General features: G+C 42.1%; 1 protein-coding gene across 3 annotated transcripts in view; it reads right to left on the minus strand.

Moving 5' to 3' along the window:
- The window catches only part of SMYD3 (SET and MYND domain containing 3), a 325,846-nt gene that overhangs the window by 266,679 nt on the left and 36,634 nt on the right, over positions 1-22,533 (minus strand). For all 3 annotated transcript variants that reach the window (XM_081942754.1, XM_081942753.1, XM_081942752.1), the window contains exons 2-5: positions 16,519-16,582; positions 15,697-15,804; positions 12,896-12,953; positions 8,692-8,828 (exon numbers count right to left, since the gene is read on the minus strand). In XM_081942754.1, coding sequence (XP_081798880.1) covers positions 8,692-8,828; positions 12,896-12,953; positions 15,697-15,804; positions 16,519-16,582 — 367 coding nt within the window. The remainder of the gene's footprint in view (positions 1-8,691; positions 8,829-12,895; positions 12,954-15,696; positions 15,805-16,518; positions 16,583-22,533) is intronic.

Below are 22,533 nucleotides of genomic sequence, written 5' to 3' on the forward strand. Positions count from 1 at the left end.
AATTTTCTATCATTCTATTAAAAAGTTAATAAATTGCTAAGAAATGGTAGGATAGTGTACCATTATATTGAATCTAAACCTTCCAAGCAGACAGTCCTTATTAGCAACAAAGTAAATAGCTACAATAACAGTGTATTTCTAAATATAACTACTGTATTTTTTGGAGTATAAGACGCACCTTTTTCCTTCAAAAAAGAGGCTGAAAAAGAGCGTTGGTCCTTACCTGAACGCTTATTTTCGGTGGTAAAGGTGGGAGGGACTACGCGTGGGTTTGATACAGCCTGATTGGTCCAAAGACTGAGGGATTTTTCTTTTAGTGTCCTCCTTTCCCTCCTGGCCCCCAGTTCCCGAGGTTGCATGGAAAAGCTGATATTCATATGTAAGGAAATAACCGTGGAAACAATACACAGAACACAAAAGCAAGCAACAAATCATAATTAACGACCCCCCCCTGACCCCTCTATACTTTGGGCGGGAACGTAGTCCCTCCCACCTTTACCACCGAAAATAAGCGTTCAGGTAAGGACCAACGCTCTTTTTCCGGTGGTTTCGGTGGGAGGGACTACGCGTGGGACATACCCAAGCTACGTCCCAGGGTGGGAAGAACTCAACGTGGAAGGGGGGGTTGCCACTTGTTGGAGCACTCTACGGCCGAAGGCCGCATCTCCCGAGGTGAAATGATCGAGGCGGTAGTGCCTGACGAAGGGAGAGGGCGAGGCCCAGGTGGCCGCCCTACAAATATCCTCCAGTGGAGCCCTAGTCGCCCAGGCGGCAGTGGTGGCCGCGCTCCTAGTAGAGTGTGCCGTTATACCCTGAGGGGGAGTTAGGTGCAAGGCCTGGTATGCTTCCGAAATTGCCTGCCGGACCCACCTGCCAATGGTGGCCGAGGATACCCTAGCCCCCAGGGTCCCTGGTAGGAAGGACAGAAATAAGGCTTCCGATCTTCTAAAGGAGGAGGTGCGCCTGAGATAGATGCGGAGAGCCCTTCTGACATCCAAACGATGCCAACTGACCTCCTTCTCGTGAACAGGAGCCGGACAAAAATTAGGTAATATGATCTCTTGGGAACGATGGAAAACAGAATTGACTTTGGGCAGGAAGACCGGGTCCAGTCTGAGGACGACCCTATCTTGGTGAAACTGACACAAGTCCTCCTTGGATGACAAGGCACCCAGTTCGGAAATGCGTCTGGCCGAAGTAACGGCCACTAGAAAAACTACCTTTAAGGTAAGGAATCTGAGATGTACTGTTCTCAGGGGCTCGAAGGGGGCCCCAGTCATTGCCCTAAGGACTAGCGCCAAGTCCCAGGTGGGGAACCTATGTACCGGAGGGAGACATAGATTAGCAGCGCCCTTGAGAAACCTCTTAATTAACGCTGACTGAGTTAAAGAACCCGTCCCCACCCCCGAAAGAATGGAAGACAAGGCCGCTGTCTGCCTCTTTAATGTATTGTGGGACAGCCCGCGATCTAGCCCGTGTTGTAGGAATTCCAGGACCTCCGCGACCAAGGCTGAGGTCGGGTCAATGCTAAACCTCCCACACCAGGTAGCAAAGGTCGACCACGTTGAGTTGTAAATACGCGTGGTCGAGGGGCGTCAAGAAGCCTCGATGGTAGATATTACTTTGGCTGAAAGATTAACGCCCCTTAGGATGCTCCGCTCAATAGCCAAGCGGTCAGCTGGAGCCACTCGGGCTCCGGATGGCAAAGAACCCCTTGGAATAAGGTTACCTCCCCCTGTGGAATCCGCCAATGGGGGGCTACGGACAGTTGGATAAGGTCCGCGAACCACGGGCGTCTTGGCCAAAATGGGGCTATCAGAATGACTAGGGCCTTCTCCAGAACAATTTTCCTCAGGGTGCCCTGAATCAAGGGAATGGGAGGAAAGGCATAAAGGAGGCCGGGAGGCCACGGGCACCGCAGAGCGTCCGTGTTCTCCGCATGTCGAGCCGGGAAGCGGGAAAAGAAGCGTGGGAGCTGAGCGTTGCTCGGACTGGCAAAAAGGTCCACCAGAGGAGTCCCGAATCGGTGGCATATCTTGTGAAATATGGTCGGGTCGAGCTGCCACTCTCTGTGATCCACGTTCGCTCGACTCAGCCAGTCCGCCTGGTGGTTGGCAATGCCCGAAATGTGCTCTGAGATGATCGAGGCCAGATTCTTCTCCGCCCACCTGCCTAGTTTTTGAGCCTCCAGCCATAGACTTTTGGAGTGCGTCCCCCCTTGACGATTTATGTGCGCTTTCGCTGCCACATTGTCCATCAAGAGAAGGACGTGACGGTTGTGAATATGGTCCCGGAAGTGAAGAAGGGCCAGGCGAGCCACCTTGAGTTCTAGCCAATTGATGTTGAGGCACAGGTCGGATTTGGACCAACGTCCCTGTGCCAGGCTGGACTCCATCACTGCGCCCCAGCCGAACAGGCTCGCGTCTGTTGTAATGGTGACTCTGTCCGGTTCCCAGAACTCGGCCCCGCGATTCAAGGTTGGTTTCAACCACCACTTCAGAGACCACCGGAGATCCGGCGGAATCCGAATGGGTCGCGGAGAGTTGCTGAGCAATTGTCTCTGGAATGGGATTAGAGTCCACTGCAGCGTTCTGGAATGGAGGCGGGCCCACGGGACAATTCCAACGCAGGATACCATCTTGCCTAACAGTTGTGCCAGGGTCAAGATGGAAACGGACTTTCTTGAGTGAACGAGGCGGGCGAGTTTCTGAAGGCTTGAAAGCCGGTCTGGAGAGAGTCGGACCAGACCCGCCCTTGAGTCTATTACTGTGCCTAAGTGAAGTATGGTCGTTGAGGGAGACAGGTGGCTCTTGGGAAAGTTTATGGAAAAACCTAGGCTTTGAAGGAATTGAATGGTGACCTGAACATCCCTCGCTGCTTGAGGCTGGGACTGGGCGAGGACGAGAACATCGTCGAGGTAGCAATGGAGTCTCACCGGTCTCGAGCGGAGGTGAGCCGCCATTGCCGCCAGGACCTTCGTGAAGGTACGGGGGGCTGATGCTAACCCGAAGGGGAGGGCCCTGTACTGGAAGTGTTGCTCCCCGTGCGAGAACCGGAGAAATTTTCGATGGGATGGCCGAATTGGGATATGTAAGTATGCTTCGGTTAAATCTATGGATGCCATGAAATCCCCTCGTCTGATGGCGAGGAGGATTGACTTGAGCGAAGACATCTTGAAGCGCCGGTATACTATGTAAGAGTTGAGGCGCTTCAAGTCTAAGATCGCTCTCCATCCCCCGGAGCTCTTCGGGACCACGAATAGGTTGGAATACACTCCTTGACCCCGCTCCCCCTGAGGAACCGGTTCGACAGCTCGAATTTCGATCAGGTGTTGAATTGCGAGAAGCGTGAGGCGTCGTTTCTCCGGATCTCTGGGGAGGGGGAAGGTTCTGAAGAGCGTCGGGGGAGGGACCAGGAACTCCAGCCGGAGTCCTTCCCTGACAGTCGATCTGATCCAGGCATCTGAGGTGATCCGATCCCACTGGTCCGCGAAGGACGCCAGGCGGCCGCCTATGGGCAGACTCGGATTTGAGTCATTTGCCCCTGCGGAAGGGACGGCCGCCCCCTCCGCGAAAGGGCCGTTTGGATTGACCCTGATACCTGTTCCTGTCCTGGTAATAATTCCGTTGATACTGCCTATCATACCTGTAGGGTGTGAATCTGTTTTGACGGAAATCCTGTTCTGAAGCCCTATAGGAGGATGACCTACGGAAGGTTGAAGGGCGGTTATCTGTCTTTTTTGTGTTGGACGGAAGGACCTTTTTCTCGTCCTTGTTCTCGACAAGAATAGGATCCAGGGAGGAACCAAAAAGGTTGGGGCCCGTGAATGGTGCCCCCGCCAGACTCCATTTGGACTTATTGTCCATTTGCCAATTTCGGAGCCATAAAAGCCTCCGCGTAGTCACAGAGGTGGCTAGGGCTCTGGACGAAAATTTAATGGAGTCGAGGGTGGCGTCCGCCGAGAACTGGGCGGCTGAAATGATTTTGGCAATGTCCTGATGAAGGCGCTCGTCTTCTAGAGGAATGCGGTCTTGCAATTGCCTAAGCCACATGACTGATGTACGATTGAAATAAGAAGCTGCTGCGGCTGCCTTAATAGCCCATGCCGAAGCATTAAAGTTTTTGCGTAGGGCAAGTTCTGCTCGCTTATCCTCCGGTTTTAATTTATCAGCAACATCACCCGTGACTACGGAGGAAGCGTTGGCTAACAAGGCCACTGGGGCATCTACTGTGGGCAGTTGAAGAGCCTGTGTGAAGGCCTTCTCCATATTGTAGTAGCTTTTGTCGCTACTGCTGGGATTAGGAAGAGAAGAAGGCTTAGCCCACTGATCCTGAACTACCTCCAGGAAAAGGGGAGGTGCAGGCACCTCTTCCTTCTCAGTGTTGGGGTTGATAAACATGGCCAGATTGGGGTCCTTACGCTGGTAAGCCGGAGGGGGCCCCGTGCCAATTTGAGTGGTCTTTTTTGCTTTGCGCAGCATAGGTTTAAATGCCAGAGGAGGGAAAAGACCTGGAAAGCCTGGTGTTTCTGGGGTGTCCTCCTCATCTTCAGAAAATCCTAGAGTAACATGCGCAGGTTCCCCCAAAAAGGAGCCCTCGCTGACCACAGAAGGGGAAGCTGCCCTAGACCTCTCCAGACTTCTATCAGCAATCTGAGGTCTGCTACTTGTGGCAGTCACAGGGTGAGGCCTACCCTGGGGAGGATCCCTGTGAGCTAGGCCAGAGGAAATGCCTTTGTAAATTGCAGTAGAAATAAGTCTTTTAATATTGGGAGGCAAATTCTCCAATTCCTCCAAATCCTCTTCCGAAGGACCCCGGGAAGGATCCTGTGGAGCCAACTGAGCTGGTGGTAAATAGTCACCAGATCCCCCTTCTCTTGGATCCTCCATTCTACCTCTGGGGGAAATGGATGGGGAGGGAGAGGTCACTTCCCTCCTGGGCCTGGCCGGGGAGACCGAAGGGGATGAAGGACTGTAGCCCCTAGTAGGGGAGTCTGAGGCCTGAGACCGTGCCCCCATAGGAGATCTAGATCTAATAGGGGAGTCATGCCTAGAAGCCAGTGCTTGCTTCTCAGCCCTGGCCACCTGTTTTTCCAGAGCCCTTTGTCTTCTAGACTCGTCCCTGGCAGTTGCTCTGGAAGGGCGTTGCTCTGCAGAGGGCTTGGGGCCTGCTGTTCTGGGCCTAAGCCTGCCCTGGCTCTCCTCCACCCTTTCGCTGGCTTGTGAATCAGAAATAGTGGAAGCCATGCCTCACTCACGTGTCCAGTAGAGTTGTGCTTCGGTCTCAGGTAAAGAAGCCTCGTTGCAGCCGCACACGAGGTTCAGCGTGCCTTTCCCTTGTCCTGCAGGCCTGCTTGCTCAGCTAATTGCACTCGGGAAGTAGGCCGCCGCCCACGAGGTCGCACCAAAATGGCCGCCGCGCCTCGTGGGTGAAGAAATTAAGCTGCCCGGCTCGATGGAAAAAGCTCTGAGGGATAAACCTCACTAAGAGCTTAAACGCAGCCTGGGAGATCTTCAGCTGCCTCGCTGGCTGCGAGCAGCACTTAAAACGACCTCTTTTTTTCCTTGCTCTGCAAACAGCCCGGGAAGCTCTTTGAAGCTGCGGCAAGCCGCGCGGCAGCTCTTTGAACTAGCGGTGAGCTGATCGGCTTGATAAGAGCCGATTTGAAAGCTCCCAACCGCCGGAGAGATTTACAAGCTTTAAAGTAGCAATCTGAGGCTTTCCAGGCTAAGCAAGCCTCAAATCAAGCCTCGCTCTTTTTCGGTGCTGCTGTAAGGCGCTCCTAAAGAGCCCCCACCCTCAGGAATTTCCTGAGAGTGCAATTTGCACCTCGTAGCTTTAAGGCAGAGGATCAAGATAAATTTATTTTAAATCTCCAATTATATACCAATTAAACAGTCAACCTCACAGGAGCCAAACTAGCTTGGACCAAAGACTGAGGGAACTGGGGGCCAGGAGGGAAAGGAGGACACTAAAAGAAAAATCCCTCAGTCTTTGGACCAATCAGGCTGTATCAAACCCACGCGTAGTCCCTCCCACCGAAACCACCGGAAAATCTGGGTGCATCTTATAACTGAATACACCATTTTTTGCCTCCCCAAACGCCACCCACTTCACCAAAATGGCCATGCATGGCCTTTAGGAGGCTTCCAGAGTGCTCTTGTGGGCTGGGGAGGGCAGAAATGAGCGAAAAATGGGCCATTTTTAACTCAATTTTGCCCCCTCCCCAGCCCCCAGGAGCACTCCATGAACCTCCTAAAGGCTATGCATGCCCTTTTTTGATGGAAAAGGGCCCATTTTTGTGAAAAATGGGCCATTTTTTGCTCGTCTTTGCCCTTTCCCCCCCACGAGCACTCTACAAGCCTCCTAAAGGCTATTCATGCCCTTTTTGGGTGGGGGAAACGGGCCCGATTTTGGGAGGTCTGCAGAGTGTAAAAACTTTTTTTTTAATTTGCTTCTTCAAAATCTTGGTGCGTCTTATACACCAGTGCATCTTTTTTTTGTTCTATGTTTTTTTTATTCTCTTACATACCATTTTAAGTATACATTGACATAATTGGTATTCTTCTTTATATTTATCATTCTTATACATTTATTATTTCATTTAATAAGTTATAATGTACAATTTGGGTTGCTTTATTTACCATCCCTTCCTCCTTTTGTAACACCTCCTTGTTTTCCCTTTCTTTTCTCCCTCCCTCCCTTTTCTACTTTCTTTCCTCCTCCTCTCCTTCTCCTCCCTTCTTCCCTTACCTTTTTCCTTCTCCTGCTCTTCCTCTTCCTCTTCCCCTTCCTACCCTCTCTCCTTCTCTTTCTCCCCCTTCCATCCTCCTCTCCTTACCTCTTTCTTCTTTCCCTCGTCTTCATTTCTTTCTCTCCTCCTCTCCCTTTCTTTTTCTATTATTGTTGGTGTATATTTCAAAACTCAGTTTATGTTTCCTTGGGATGGTATTTCTGTCAGCCCAGATATAATTTAGTACCATTCCTTATTCCCTTACCTTCACTAGTCTACCCTAGATATGTCCCCCCCGCTTTTATATCTCGTTCTTGAATATATACTTATATGTTTAATATTTTCTTTTGCTCCCCCCCCATGAGCACTCTACAAGTCACCTAAAGGCTATTTATGCCCTTTGGGGGGGGGAAACAGGCCCGTTTTCACGAAAAACGGGCAGTTTTTGGGAGGTCTGCAGAGTGCAAAACCTTTTTTTTTTAAATTTGCCTCTTAAAATCTTGGTGCGTCTTATACTCCGAAAAATATGGTATATCGAACGTGATGATGCTGGGTGCATTTCTTTGTCATAGTTTTGTTAAAGGAAAGTTCACATATTATTTTACATTCTTTTTGTTATTTTTTATTTTGGTTACTTTTTACTATGTTTTTATATTGTTTTAACTGTATATTGAATCACTGCAGAGATTCATGCATATGAGATTAATAGACATACTAATTAATTGCTATTAATTATCCAAAAGTTGATATACAATAGTATAAAATTCATTATTTGTTTAGTGAATATTATACCACAGATAAATACATATATTTATATGTATATGTATGTAACTAAATATATTTTATAGATTATAATTTTATGTCCTTCATACTATACAATTAGTATAGTAATATTGTATTTGTCACAGAGGAAGACAAATTTAATGGCTTTAATTCAGACACTAATTTTATTTTATTTTTAAAAACATACTCTTATTGTCAGCTTTTCCTGCTTATTTTAATAGCAAAACCAATTTGGAACAATTTTTATAATTAATGTTTATCCCACAAAAAGGAATAATGTATTAAAACAGCAAACAATATTCATCCTACAAAGCACAATGTTTTAGACAAACTCAAACACGTTCATTTATTACAGCGAAAAATGTAATCAACAAATTATTTAAAACTACATAACCATTTTAAAAAGCAAGTAGAAGAAATTAGATAATTTCAAACCAGTGAAAAGAAATCTGAAATTGAGTCAGCTGAACTTACAAAATTCTCATGTGGATCATGATGGATCCACAAACCATGCAAATTAGTCACTAGATTTGCAGAAAATGGTAAAAAGTAAAGCTCAAAATAAAGTCACTTTACAGTGGATTATAGCTATAATATTTTGCTATAGGAAATTACAAAATTATCCCACGTGGTCACCCTTTCAGTTATCTAAAGCAAATAGTAGGTGATAATAAATGCAGTAGAACATTATTAACCTCCCTTGACATTTATATCAGGATGAAAAAAATAATTACATTTCTAATGTTGGGTAACAAATAAGTCAAGTAATAAGGCATACATCAGAGTGTGTAAGCATTAAATATACATTGTGATACATTATTTTTTCAATAGATACCAATTTCAGAAAAAAGGGATGCATAAGCCATTTTTTTCAGGAAGCAACATATAAACATTTTTAATTTTAAAATCTTGTGTTATTTTTCAATATTAGCATTATGTAATTTGTCATAGTTCTTTTAAAAAAAATATGCTGATTGTTTCTATTAGAAAAAAGATACTGACCTTGAGAGGGGAATCTGTAATTGCTGAAGTGGTATATAAATTTACTGTTCACTCAGTCCGGTATTTGGTAGTGTATTATGGTTTAAAATAGCTCTTTCAAACAACATGAAAGCACAAGAATATGAAAAGTGACTACATATTTTCAATTTTCAAAAATCTCTTTTAACACTTACTTTTGCAAAGATCTGAAAAATATCTAAGGCCGGCAAAAGCTGAGAAACATCTTGGATTTCCACCTTCAAATACAGCTGCAGAGTCTTAGAGAGGTGCCTGAGACCTTCTTTCATGTCTTCATTTAATTTATCAACATCTTTAAAAAGAGGAAATGTATTAAAGTGTGAGGATTATCTTGTACCAACATCTTTAAGCAATCCAGAATCAGCTTGGCAGTGTGAACGTTTCAAACTCCAGAAAGACAAGATATTCTAGTTTATTTCTGACAGAACGTCTCAACAGTAGGTTGATATTGCCAAATTGTACAAATATTATGTGAATGAAAAAGCTAAATCTTAGGACAAAACAGATGTGCAAAGAGACAGTAAACAGAAAATCAGTTAAGTGTCTTACAGTAACAATAGTAATTTTATTTCATTCAAAATATTTTTCTCAATGCAAGATGACAATACCTTGATTTATTTCAATCAGAAGTATGCTGTAAAAGTGGGAAATTACATACCTAAGTGGTATGTGTGTTTTTTTTAAAAAAGAATAGACAGCAATTTGACTGTAGGCAGTAATAATTTTACAAAATCTAGCTGTCAATCCATAGCAAATTAATTGTTTATAATAACTTGTCCTTTAATAAAATGAACAATTAACTAAAAGATAGAGTGAGATGATAGAATGAATAGACAGACATACAGATTAAAATATAATTCATGTCAAGTTGAATTTGAAACAATGGACACTCAATACTGACATTCAGTGTGATTTAATCAAAAACTCTTCTTTTTTCACAACAGCGTGTATGGAAGACTGCTGTCTCATCCTAAATACAGAGCAAACATCCTTTTCCAAATCCATAGAAGATACTTTCATTTCACCCAGGATAATGTCTTACTAGCTTCCCTGTGAAAAGGAAAATTTCACAGTGTTCCTCTGCAATTTTATCCAGGTTATTTACAAGATTCAGAAAGTCTCAAATAACACCATATGACATCATCAATGCGTTTTTTTAATCCACAGATATGGAAGATTGGGGAAGATTATTCACTTCTTATTTGACAGGTCACTAAATATGGAGATATTTCTTGAGACAATATTGTGAAATTTGTTGCAATCACAATGACTGTTAGGCAATTAGAAATGTAGTGTACTCCCATTAATTATTAATCGAGTGTTCTTGATCATTTGTTTTCTCACCAGGTGATTTACGACAGACAGACAGACAGACAGACAGACAGACAGACAGACAGACAGACAGACAGACAGACCACTTATATACTGCTTCACAGTGCTTTATAGTCCTCTAAGCGGTTTAGTCAGCATATTGCCAGTGAGAATCAAACTCATGGAGTAAGCAATGAGTTAGCCTACACTACTGCATTCTAACCAATGGGCCTCCACGGCTCTTACAATATATCTTACAATAATTTGACTGAATGTCAGGGTTCCAAGTAATACCCCCACGAAAGACTTCAGGGCATGAAGTTCCTCAAAGTTCCATTTTATTAGAGATGTCATATTGGCATATCTGGGAAAACCCAAATCTAAAAGCTTCCAGGTTTTCCCCACCCAAATGAAAGCCCAAGCCCTTGCCCAGCACCCACATGTCCATCACATGGCCCAATCAGGCACTGTCCCAACTGGAGATGCCTCCCAGTCATGCCCCTCAGGTGCAGGGCAAGATGTCCTTGATTCTCTGAGAAAGGAATGTTATTATGACTATATATTTCCTGTACTTCATATAATCCCCCCACCCATTTTCCCACATCATTGAATGTGGCAGGCCTGAAGGCCAAATTATCCCTAAAATTGGTGGGTGGGGAGAGTAAATCAACAAAAATAAGATAAACATAACTGTGAAAACAAAGAAGCAGTCATGTTGGTAGCTCAATAGTCTGTCCCCAGAGTAGCCATATGGATGTTTCTAAGAAATTATTTTATTCATTTTTCCCAAAAACTGGTAGGGAAGGCAATAAATGGTGATCACAGAAGGGACAGACAGAAAAGCAGTCTAGTTGCCAAGACCTGGATTGTGATCATATGACCATGGGGGTGAGGAAAACTCTATATCCATCCAAATTTTTGAGAGGAATTTGAAGTATCAATAATGATAATAAACTGGTATTGTATACAACAGAATTATCTGTACTGGAACAATTAATTATTGCCTCGGAAGATACATCCAATAGAAATTGTACAGCAAGTGATCAAAAATTCAGTTCCGATATCATACGAAACTGAAAAAAATAGAAAATGAACTAAACTGAAATCAAGTAAATGAATTGTTTTAATTTTCTGGAGTTAAAAAATTATCCTTGAAAAATGAAACATTACAAAAAAAGATTACACATACAGAACATTTTTACATGTTATTCCTAGAGTACCTTTGAATCCTTCCCTACCCTCTGTGCATATGAATGAATGCTGGTAATTCAGGAAAGAAAGCAGGGGACGAGTGCATAAATCACTCTAACCCCATTCTAGCTCAATGTAATTTATAATTTTTATTAATATTGCATCTGCAGGCACCCCGATGATTATTTACACCCCCAGATTCAGCGGGGTAGGGGGGTGGGGAATTCTCATCCAACTATGAAAATGTGACACACACTTTGCAGGTTTTCTTTTGAAAGGATTAACAATGTAGTCTCAGAATTTGGTCGAACTACCGTGTTTTCCCCAAAATAAGACAGGATCTTATTTTCTTTTGCCCCACGAAATATGGCCTTGGGCTTATTATAGGGGGAGGACTTATTATTTTGGGGTTGCCGGGCAACTGCTCCCTTGTGAGCAGGCCCCGAAGAGCTGGGCACAGCCAAGGTACGTGGTGCTCTGCCCGCTCCCCAGCTCCCACGGCTTGGCACATTTGGGATACCCCCTAGGTCAGTGCATGGAGCTCTGCCTGACTGGAGAAGGGAGTTGCGCGAGCACCTGTTCTGCCCCCCGCAAGCATGCCTCCCAGCCTCACTATGCCCTGGCCCAACTCTCCCTGCAGGGCCAGGGTGGAGGCAGCACCGCTGCACTCCGAGTATAACTTCTTCTCCGGCTTTCAAACTCCAAAACTCGGCTGCCGAGTCTTCCAGCAGCAGCTGCTCTAGGAGTGCGCTCTATGGTTGTGGGCTGACTGCTGGAAGACTCTCTGTCCGGAAGACTCTCTGTCCGGCAGCCAGCCCACAACCATAGAGCGCACTCCTAGAGCAGCCGCTGCTGAAAGACTCGGCAGCCGAGTTTTGGAGTTTGGAAGCCAGACAAGAAGTTATGCTTGGAGCGCGGCAGCGGTGGCTGGGCCAAGGCATGGTGAGGCTGGAAGGCATACTTGTTGGGGGTGCAACAGGCGCTCGTGCAACCCCTCTCTCCAGCCGGACAGAGCTCCATGCATTGACCTAGGGGGTATCCCTAATGTGCCAAGCCGCAGGAGCTGGGGGGACGGGCAGAGCGCCATGTGCCTGGCGCCTTAAGGATACCCCCTAAATCAGTGGTCACCTCATGGCTGCTTCACCCCTGAGGCTGTGCCTGGCTCTTCGGGAGCTCACTCGCAAGGGAGCAGCCGCTCGGCAACTCCCCCCTCCAGCCAGACAGACTGCCACTCCCCAACCTAACGGTATCCTGAAGGCAGCGAAACAACATGAGTGCCTTTCCCCCCCGGCTCCCGCAACTTGGTGCCTTTAGGATACCGCTAGGTCGGTGAGCTGGGGGGGGGGGGTTGTCCAGGGGGCTTATTTTCAGGGGTGGGCTTATATTTTTGCCCATTCGAAAAATGTGGCAAGGTGTTAGTTTCAGGACAGGTCATATTTTCAGGGAAACATGGTACAACCCCCCTCCCACATACTAAAATAGCTCAAAAACCTCTAAAATAAATGCAATTGCTAAGATATATATAATAAAATAATATTTTGATCTCACTATACATAATTTAGAATAGAAAATTTTCATTAATATTCCAAGGTCAAATATCTGGTATGGGAGCAGATTATCTTTTAGATTGCATTGATTCAGTTAACACCTGACTTAACTGGGAGACCCTCTACCTTCATTATTGTTACCACAATATGTATTGCCTACAAACAGTAGTTCCTTCATCAGATTTAAAGAAGCACAAAAATCCTCACCATGAAGCAGCTAACCATAACATTTTCAAAAGATAGTGTGTCCTCACACATCTTTAACATAGTAGAGTCCCTTTAAATTGAGAAAATACGCAAAAACACTTACTTGACTGAAGATCAAAAAAAGAATACAGCTCTTCAGATGGGCATACCGAATGCCTTAACTGGTAAGAATATAAAAACACTAATGAATAAAAATAACCTTGGATAATTGTTTCACTGTTTTTAAAAAAGCTATAATAGCAATAGCACTTTCACTTATATACTGCTTCACAGTGCTTTACAACCCTCTCTAAGCGGTTTACAGAGTCAGCATATTGCCTCCAACAATCTGGGCCTTCATTTTACCAATCTTGGAGGAGGGAAGGCTGAGTCAACCCTGAGCCAGTAAGACTCGAACTGCTAAACTGCTAGCAGCCGGCAGCCAGCAGAAGTAGCCTGTAGTACTGCATTTTAACCACTGCACCACCACCACCACCCAGCTCTTAATGGATGGGGGACAACAGACTCAAACTCAACCCCTCCAAGACTGAGTGGCTGTGGCTACCGGCACCTCGGTTCAGCCAGCTGACTCCAACGCTGGCCATAGGGGGCGAACAATTGCCCCCTATGGAACGGGCGTGCAATTTGGGCGTCCTCCTAGATGCCCGGCTGTCAATGGACGACCATGTGGCAGCCGTGGCAAGGGGGGCGTTCCACCAGGTTCGCCTGGTGCGCCAATTGCGCCCCCTTCTGGACCGGGATGCCCTACGCACGGTCACTCATGCACTGGTGACGTCTCGCCTGGACTACTGTAATGCTCTCTACATGGGGCTTCCCTTGGGACGCGCCCGAAGACTGCAGCTAGTCCAGAACGCAGCCACGCGGGCAGTCATGGAGAGTACCAGGTACTCCCATGTAACACTGCTCCTGCGCGAGCTGCACTGGCTGCCTGTGGTTTTTCGGGTGCGTTTCAAGGTTCTGACCACCATCTTTAAAGCGCTCCATGGCACAGGGCCTAGCTACCTGCGGGATCGCATCCTCCCACACACATCCCTGCGGCCAATTCGCTCTCACAGGGAGGGGCTGCTCCTGGTGCCGTCCACTAGGCAATGCCAATGGGCGACGCCAAGGAGTAGGGCCTTCTCTGTGATGGGCCCAACCCTCTGGAATGACCTCCCCCCCGACATTAGAACCACCACCGACTTCCGCTCCTTCCGACAGAAATTGAAGACACACCTGTTCCGACTGGCTGGCCTGGCATAATGATATCGTCTACCTCCTGGCATACATATTTCTTACTGGTTTTTTAGGGGGATTGTTCTTCTAAATTTAATTTTATAGGATATCTGTTGGGGTTTTAAATTTTTACATTTTAAATTATTTACTTAGCAGTACAGTTCTGTATATCTTTTATCCTCTTCTTATTTATTTATCTATCTACTTAATAATTTTAATTGTCTAAATTTTATAGTTATTCATGATGTATTTCTGAGATGGACTGTACACCGCCCCGAGTCCCTTTCGGGAGAGGGGGCGGTCTATAAGCGCTAAGAAATAAATAAATAAATAAATAAATAAATAAATAAATAAATAAATAAATAAACAAACAAACAAACCTGGTATACATGAATACAAAAAACAATAATCATCTGAAATAAAGTATTGTGGCTATTTTATGATTGGAAAAACAGTATTGGAGTTTTGCATTTTATCATTATTCATTTAATTTATTCTCCATTTATTCATTTTTACATATTATTTTTATCTATTTCACTGCTAGAATAGTTGCAACAAGTGCACATGATATTTAAGACTTCTGCTCAAGGACTCCCTTTTTAAATTGGTGCCAAAAGACAAACCTCTCATAAATATCTGAGATATTAATCGTTTTGAAGAAATGAAGTAAAAATGGGATTTGGCATTAGCATCAGCCTAAGATCAAACTGATTAACTCTTAAGCCAACAGCATAAATACAATTTTTAGTTTTAAGCAATTTTTGTAGAATTTCATTTAGAAACTGAAACTATAAAATCATATCTCTAATGGCAAAAAATTGTATATGTTGATACCGTACTTACGGTAGATTGATTTATTACATTTATTTGCCTGGTTTGTCCTATTTCTAATTTCTGCCCAAATGCCCAAGAATGCAGCTGAAATAATTTCAAAATACTTTATACAAAGGGACATTGTTTCATATCACATCCAACTATTAGCTGTATAACCTAACGCATACAAATGTGTGCCTCTAGTTATCTTAATTTTCTTTTTCCATCAACTTAAAAGCTAGTCAAGTGAAGAGGCAATACCTTTACTTCTGCTGATTACTGTAGAGCGATCACACACAATCACACATACGTACTCACTTAGCACAGCACATTTTACTTTGCTTTTTCAACCCAAAAGACACCCAGAGGATCTCATAAAGTAATAAAATACATGTTAATTCCATTCCTCAAGAGTATAATTCCAAAAGACGATTTTTGAACACAAGAGAAAGGGATAGAAGACAAAAACACACACAAAAACACACACAAAAACAAGCAAACTAAGCAACAATTCTTAACATCACACAGTTCTTATAAAAACCAGGTCAAATATACACAAGTCAAGGAAAGAAAACTCAAAGGACTAATTGGCTCCTTTCCTATTCTCTCTTGTAACCAGCATAGGTTAGAACATCAATTCATCAAGTCTCACTTGAGCTCATTGCTATAGGCACTTTATGGTACAAAGATATTTCCAAAGGATTTTGTCAAAACATGGGGCAATCTGACTGAGTGAAGGTTTCTCTCAACCTCTTCTTCAAGAGGCCCCATCTCAATGATCGCTTGAACTCTGAAATATACAATCTGTTTCCATGTTAATAGAAGTGGCGCAGATATATTTTGCAAAAATTAATCATATATAGAAAGTTAACTTACTACTTTGAAAATAATCCTGCCAACAAGCCTCACTGAGTCAGGAGGAAAATTAGGGTCAATATCTTTAATACATTTGCATTCCCGTTTATGGTCCAGCCAGGCTTCTTTCTAGGAGTGAAAAGAAATTAATTTCCCTTTAATAGTTAGTACTTTTTTAAAAAAAGAAATGACCTCCTCCTTCAATGTTTTACTTCCACCTCTGTTTTTTTTTAATTGGAGTATATTTCAAATGGAGTATAAAATGTTTTCAATGTACTGTATAGAATGATTAACAAATACAAATAAGAATTGTGTAAGTCATTATTAGCAATGTATTCAGAATTGAATGGTAAACTAACAGTGAAATGCAACTGCTTCCAAAGGAAATCTATCATGGGGTGTATGAACAGATACATAAAATACAGGCTGCAGAAGTAGTTCTTCTACTCCACTTTGCCCTGGCCAGACCCCATGTGGAATACCATGTCTATTTCGGGAAAACTGTAGTCGAATGTACCCCAGTCAGAGGAAGGAGGGGCTCTTTCCCAGAAGACAAAGGGACAGTAAAGCAAAAACTGTCTAGTGAGCAGAAAGAGCAAATCTCTTAACAATTCACAAAGTATATCTAAATGGTTTTTGCAGAAAATTACTTTAGTCTGGCAAGATTCTGTTTGTAGGTGAATAACAACAAAGGAATTACTCAGAAGTAACTCCACATGTCATTCTTGGTTTTTTGGGGCCTGACAATACCCCAATTCAGATAGGATTATGTAATTAGAAAACAATTTCATTAGTTTAAAAGTTTAAATATTGCATTGTCCATCTATGCTTTAAAATAATTACCTGACAGTGTGCACCACAGTATCTTGCAACTTTGCATTGAGAACACTTGAATAGCTGCTCCTTTCTAAAGTGGGAGGAGAGGGAAGGGGGGAAGAAAGAAAATAAAATGTCCATTAAATAGATTTAGAACCCATACTCAATTTATCTGATGTAGTTTGCTGGCTTAAGATTTTAGATCACAATTCTAGAAAAATACATTTTTCACCTGTGTTGCTGGCTTAAGATTCTAGATCACAATTCTAGAAAAATACATTTTTCACCTGTGTTAAAAAGCAGAAGTTTTGTTTATATATTTACTTGGTTTTCTTTTAATTCAGTTACATCCCTTTGTCTTGTGTGCAAAAAGAAAATGCAGAAATGTATATATTTATCATTAACACATTATTTTTGAGAGTATATTTGTTGTATTATTTCTATTTTATTAGTTAAGAAAATGAGCATCTGCCAAAATTGATGAGGCTTCCAAAAGAAAACTACTTTGTGAAATAACATCTAGTCAAACAGAGCTCCCATGGCAATTAAATTTTCTAAAACAGGAATGGGTAAATTTTAGAGTCCATGAATCATTTATGAACAAGTATACTAAACACCTTGATATCTAAACTGTTTATATCTTCCTATCAAGCACAAGAGTCAAATCACGTCTTGTAAAATATATCAAAGGCTAGAATTGAAGTGTGAGTGTGGCCAACTTCAACAATTCTGTTGAGAAATGGGTGACTGGAAAAATGTAATGCACCACTCTTATCCACTGAACCTCCTTTTACAAAAAAGAAAGAAAGAGGCTGCCTCAAATTGCAGTCCAGCTTTCTTGGAGGACAGTGAAGAGATGCTGGCTGATCACACCTCCTGCTAAAAAGTGGGGTGATGTGAAAGCTGAGAACTTTGGGAATATATTGCCTTTTGTTAATTTAATAATTCCCAAACAAGACGGGGAATGTGTTCTGTTGCTGATGTAATTACGTATGTCATTTTGTATTTTTTAAAATCTCAATTTGTAGGAAAAGGTATGAGAGTTAAATGAGTTTATAATCATATGTGCTTGAACATAAAACACTTATATTGTGGTATATTTCACAATTGCAAATTTAATTATAACTAGACAACCGATGATTCATTGGGTTATCCTTTAAGAGATATATCCTTGTCTAAACAGTTTCAGAACGACTAGAGTAGACAAAAATGCAGCGAGACCAGGAGCAACTTCCTAACAGTTTTCCCAGTGACTTTGCTTCTGGGAAGCTAGCAGGAATCGTGGGAAATCACAATTGTGGCGATACTGCAACATGCATAACTTCTAGAATACAAGTAGTGTGAAGATCCTTAAAATTTCAATTACACAGGAATAATGGGTCCTGGCTTTTGTGCACATTCTTTAAATTAGCAGATTTGAGGTACTTGGTTCATTTGAGGTATATGATTCTTGCCTTCATTTTGATTGATACTTGATTTTTGCACTATAATGCATTGTTTGGGCTAACTGAAGATTACAAACAAATAAGCAGACAGGAGAGTGCAAGTGGTATATAGATAAAAATGTGTTTGTCAGGTAACTTACCGTACTTTCCAGAAGAACAAAAGAATGACAAGATTGAGTACAAGCCATCTGTTCTCAGAAGTCCCTTTAAATTCAGTGAGATTTATTCTCAAATGTGTATGTATAAAACTGCAGTCAAAAAGCTATAAAATCCCAAGTGTTTTCTTGTACTGAGTGATTGACTACATGTAAAAAAAATCGTAATATTCAGAGTAACCCTTCAAGCAGATATTTGATACAAACTGAAATGCTACAATCAGAGCACGATATATTTCACTTTTCTCTGCTGAGATAGTAAGTAGAAGAAATAACTATTAGTTAATTGTTCTAACTATAGTGGTTTCCACCAAGGTCCTGTGTTCCAGCGGGAACAGAGGTTTAATCCTATTGGTTGAAGGGTCTGACAGCTCCCTATAAAAGGGCTGCTGTCAGACTCAACCTTCGCTGGATTGTTCTCACTTGTTGTACTTAATAAAGAGCTGTTGTTACCGTTGAGCCTGTATGTGCCTATCCATTACCAAATCTAACAATAACACTTTCATTTTCTTGTTCTGGTTTCACACAGAAAATCAAATGCTCTGTTTAACACAGTAGAATCCCTAAACAGTTTTGAAGTAAACAACTCAGTTAGTTATAATTTGCTGCAGGGAGTCAAAAACATGATATCTTTTACAAAACAAAATCCATAACTCAGAGAACAGATATAAACAAGATTACAGTTGCAACATGTGTATTATAAATTAGAGCTTTGCCTAAAATAAACAAACATCAATCACTTATGGCAGTGAGATAAAATACCCAATATTTTGGGGGGGAAATAAGAAAAAAATTAAAAATGAAGCAAATTCCTAAACACCTGAGCCAGAATGGTTTAAAATGTTTGCTTCATAGGATTTTGATTTAGTAGAGTTATTGTCTACTCCTAGAGACGCTTAGTATTCTTCATTTTTAGATGTAATTCAAGCAAATATATCTTGGAACAGAATTGTTCCTTACTCTCTTCCCTTTATTCCTTTATCTTATCTGTGTTCATAGTAGAATTGTGGAAATTTCAAAAATGCCTCAGAAGGAATTCTTCAGTCTTTGACCAAATACATCACCTTTTCGTAGTAATTATTAAAGCTTATTTACAGTATTCGAGGTATAAGACGCACCCAGATTTTCAGCCCCTTTTTGAGGAAAAAAGGTGTGTCTTGTACTCTGAAAAATACAGTAATGATATTAATTAAAGCAGCAGCAGCATTATTTTAATATTTCAAACAGAGCACAGTTTAGGAAAGTAGCCCTATCAGTTCACCCTTTTTTTTAAAAAAAAAGATCTCTACAGGTAGACCTAAGGTTACAATAGCAATTGGGATAAGAATGTCCATCGCTGAGTGATGTAGCCATAAACCATGATGTCACATGAAAGCACTGCTTAGCAATGGCAAGCCCAGCTGTCTTGTAACCCCAAGATCATATGGGTTGTTAAGGTCTCATGTGTAGGGTATAATATGGGATGAGGTAGAGTCCCAGGCAAACAGGCAGAGTTATGGGTAGATGGATGTCACAAATGGCCACCACGGTGCATGGGCATGTGGCCATGTGCTGGGGCCAGACACTAAGGAGCATAAGAATGGACAGGCAATAAAGCGGCAGGAGTAACTTGCAACCTCCTACCAACTTTCCCATTGATGGGAAGCCATCAGGAAAGGTCATAAATGGTCAATATGAGACCACAAAACACTGCAACCATCAAGTGACCAAGTGCCTGAATCATGACAAATTGACCATGGGAATGCTGAAATAACTGCAACTTCACAGTTATCAGTTATCAGCTGTTTAAGGCCATCTGAACAGTCAATTAACAAATGATCATAACCCAAGGACTACCTTGGGTATTTTAGCAATCTCTGAGATAAACCAAAATTAAAACAATTATAAAATTTTCCATTCCCCTTCAATAAATTATGTTAAAAGTAACTCTGGGGGAGTCTTGCTTTCTGTTGAAATGGGCTGCCAAGACAGTACTCCATATTGTGGAGTCTGCAGATCTAGCCTTACTATTTCTCTAGTCCCTTTCCTGATGCGATTAATTTCATTTGCCCATCTATGACATTTCCTTTTCTGTTATCAGAATAGAGAATTGGTGCCTTCATAGTGCCTTCTTTTTGGAAATATTCATTGTAAACATATATTTATTATCTTTATCATCAAGCTGCTGGAACTGCTTTGCGTAGAACAGGGATGTCAAACTCGCGTCATCATGTTGTCGTCATGTGACGTATCATGACTTTTTCCCCTTTGCTAAAACGGGGCGGGGGGGCATGGCCAGTGCATGACGCATCCAGCTGTGGACCATGAGTTTGACACACTTGGTATAGACCATGTTTCAATGAAAAGTCCCTATATTATATTTTTTGCAGTATAACTATTTATGTGTTTATAAAAACATCTGGTTACAGGATCCTAGTCTTCAATAAACTGACGTAATTGAATATATTGCTTCAAATATCGAATTGAACAATTTCCTCTGAAATCCATTGAATAGTACAGTGTGCCATTAAACTTGATGAATCCTTCAATTATCAAATCCTGTCATTTTTGATGTAATTACTGTCCTGATGCATCCTACTCTGACGATGAAAGCCAGGATTATTTGTACAGTAGCATAGTTTCAGTTTAGTAAGTAATTAAATGTAATTTAAGTATAAAATCAGTAAACTTTCAAAATTCTTGTTTTTAACCCAGTGTTTTTCACCTCTTCAATCTGTCAGATTGGACCTTTAGATTGCCTGTTGCTCTGCATTGTCAGTTATCACACAGATACCAGCACATCTTCACATTCACTATGTTCACTCAAGGGGAGACTAGATTAGATTGGAAAATTACCTAAATAGAATCTCTCTGCTGCATGTCTAACCTCTCTTTTCACAGTATTAACAGTTCACACAAGTGTATAGGTGAGATAAAAGAACTACAGTAGTTTGAAGAGCTATTGAGATTTCTAAAGCATCTCAAGGTGTGAAAGAGTTCAGTAAAAATGAAATCTGTTAATTTCTAACTCCTATTAGAATCCGAAGTCTCCTCTCTCCCGTGAACAGATTTCAGATACTCTGAACAATGATTATCTGAATGCAATGACCAATAAAAATACAGATATTCACAGTAGTTAGTTTTTTTTAATACTATTTAATACTATTAGATGTTTTTTATAAGAAATGCCAATTTGAATTGGATCATACCAATTTATAAAAAAGGTAATAGAAATTACCCAGGCAATTATAGACCCATTAGTCTTCTGAGCATTATTAGTAAATTGTATGCCAAATACCTAAACTATAAACTTCAGGATTGGTTAATTTCAGGGGGGGGATAACCAAAGACGATCAAGCCGGTTTTAGAGAAGGAAGATCTACAGTGGATCATATCTTGGTACTCCACCGTTTAGTACGAAAATACACATATTTTAAAAAATCCTCTCTTTTTATGATCTTCCTTGATTTTAAGCAGGCCTTTGATTCAATATCCAGGATCACCCTCTGGGAGAAATTAAAATGCACCACTATCGATAAACGCCTCCTCTTCCTCATACAAAAATTGTATGCAAATTCCACCTTGAAAGTGAAGTGCAATCCCCAAAGGAGTTTAACCAGCCCAGTAAGGATGCAAAAAGGGGTACGGCAGGGTTGCATCCTGTCCCCCTCCCTCTTTAACTTCTATATTAATTCCCTGATTGATCTCTTACAGAACCCTGATTTCCACCCTCCTAACCTAGCACAACACAAAGTTCCAATTCTCTTATATGTTGATGATGCCGCTATTATTTCACAAACCCCTGTAGGACTGAAGAGAGCAATCAGGGCAAAACAAGCTGGTCCTTAACTTTGATAAATTAAAAAAAATAGTTTTTGCTAAAAGACCTAGCCAATATCCCTGGAAAATAGAAGGACATGGTTTGGAACAGGTTAGAACATTTAGATACCTTGGGGTGGTTTTCCACTCACAAGGGACATAGAAGGCACACCTCGATCACACATTGCAAGCAGCCAATAGGTCCTCAAACACAATTAAACATTTCTTTTACACAGGTGGAGGTCAGTTAGTACCTGCTGCCTTAAAACTTTTTGAGGCCAAAGCTTTGGCACAAATTCTATATGGGGCACAAACAGGAATCCTTGTAAATAAAGACTTGCTAGAAACCATACAAGCCATCTTAGCTGCACTCAAAGGAACTCCAGTTAAGAATTGAGACAGGCATTCCCCAAATTCAGGCAAGAGCCTGGAAGATGATGATCATTCATTGGCTTAAAATGCATTTCTTTCCAGAGGGACTGTCCCCACTAGTGTTGACTGACAACTTCCCCTCCCCCTGGAAACAGGCAATTGAGTACAAACTGGGCTGTTATGGGCTCTCACCGGTATTCTTAATGTCCCTAGGCTTTGATCAAGCAAAGCAGGTAGTAATCAATAGAATGAAGGACATGGAGTTCCAAGAA

This window comes from Natrix helvetica, assembly GCF_964273705.1.
Source record: "Natrix helvetica genome assembly, chromosome: 2".
Taxonomy (NCBI): domain Eukaryota; kingdom Metazoa; phylum Chordata; class Lepidosauria; order Squamata; family Natricidae; genus Natrix; species Natrix helvetica.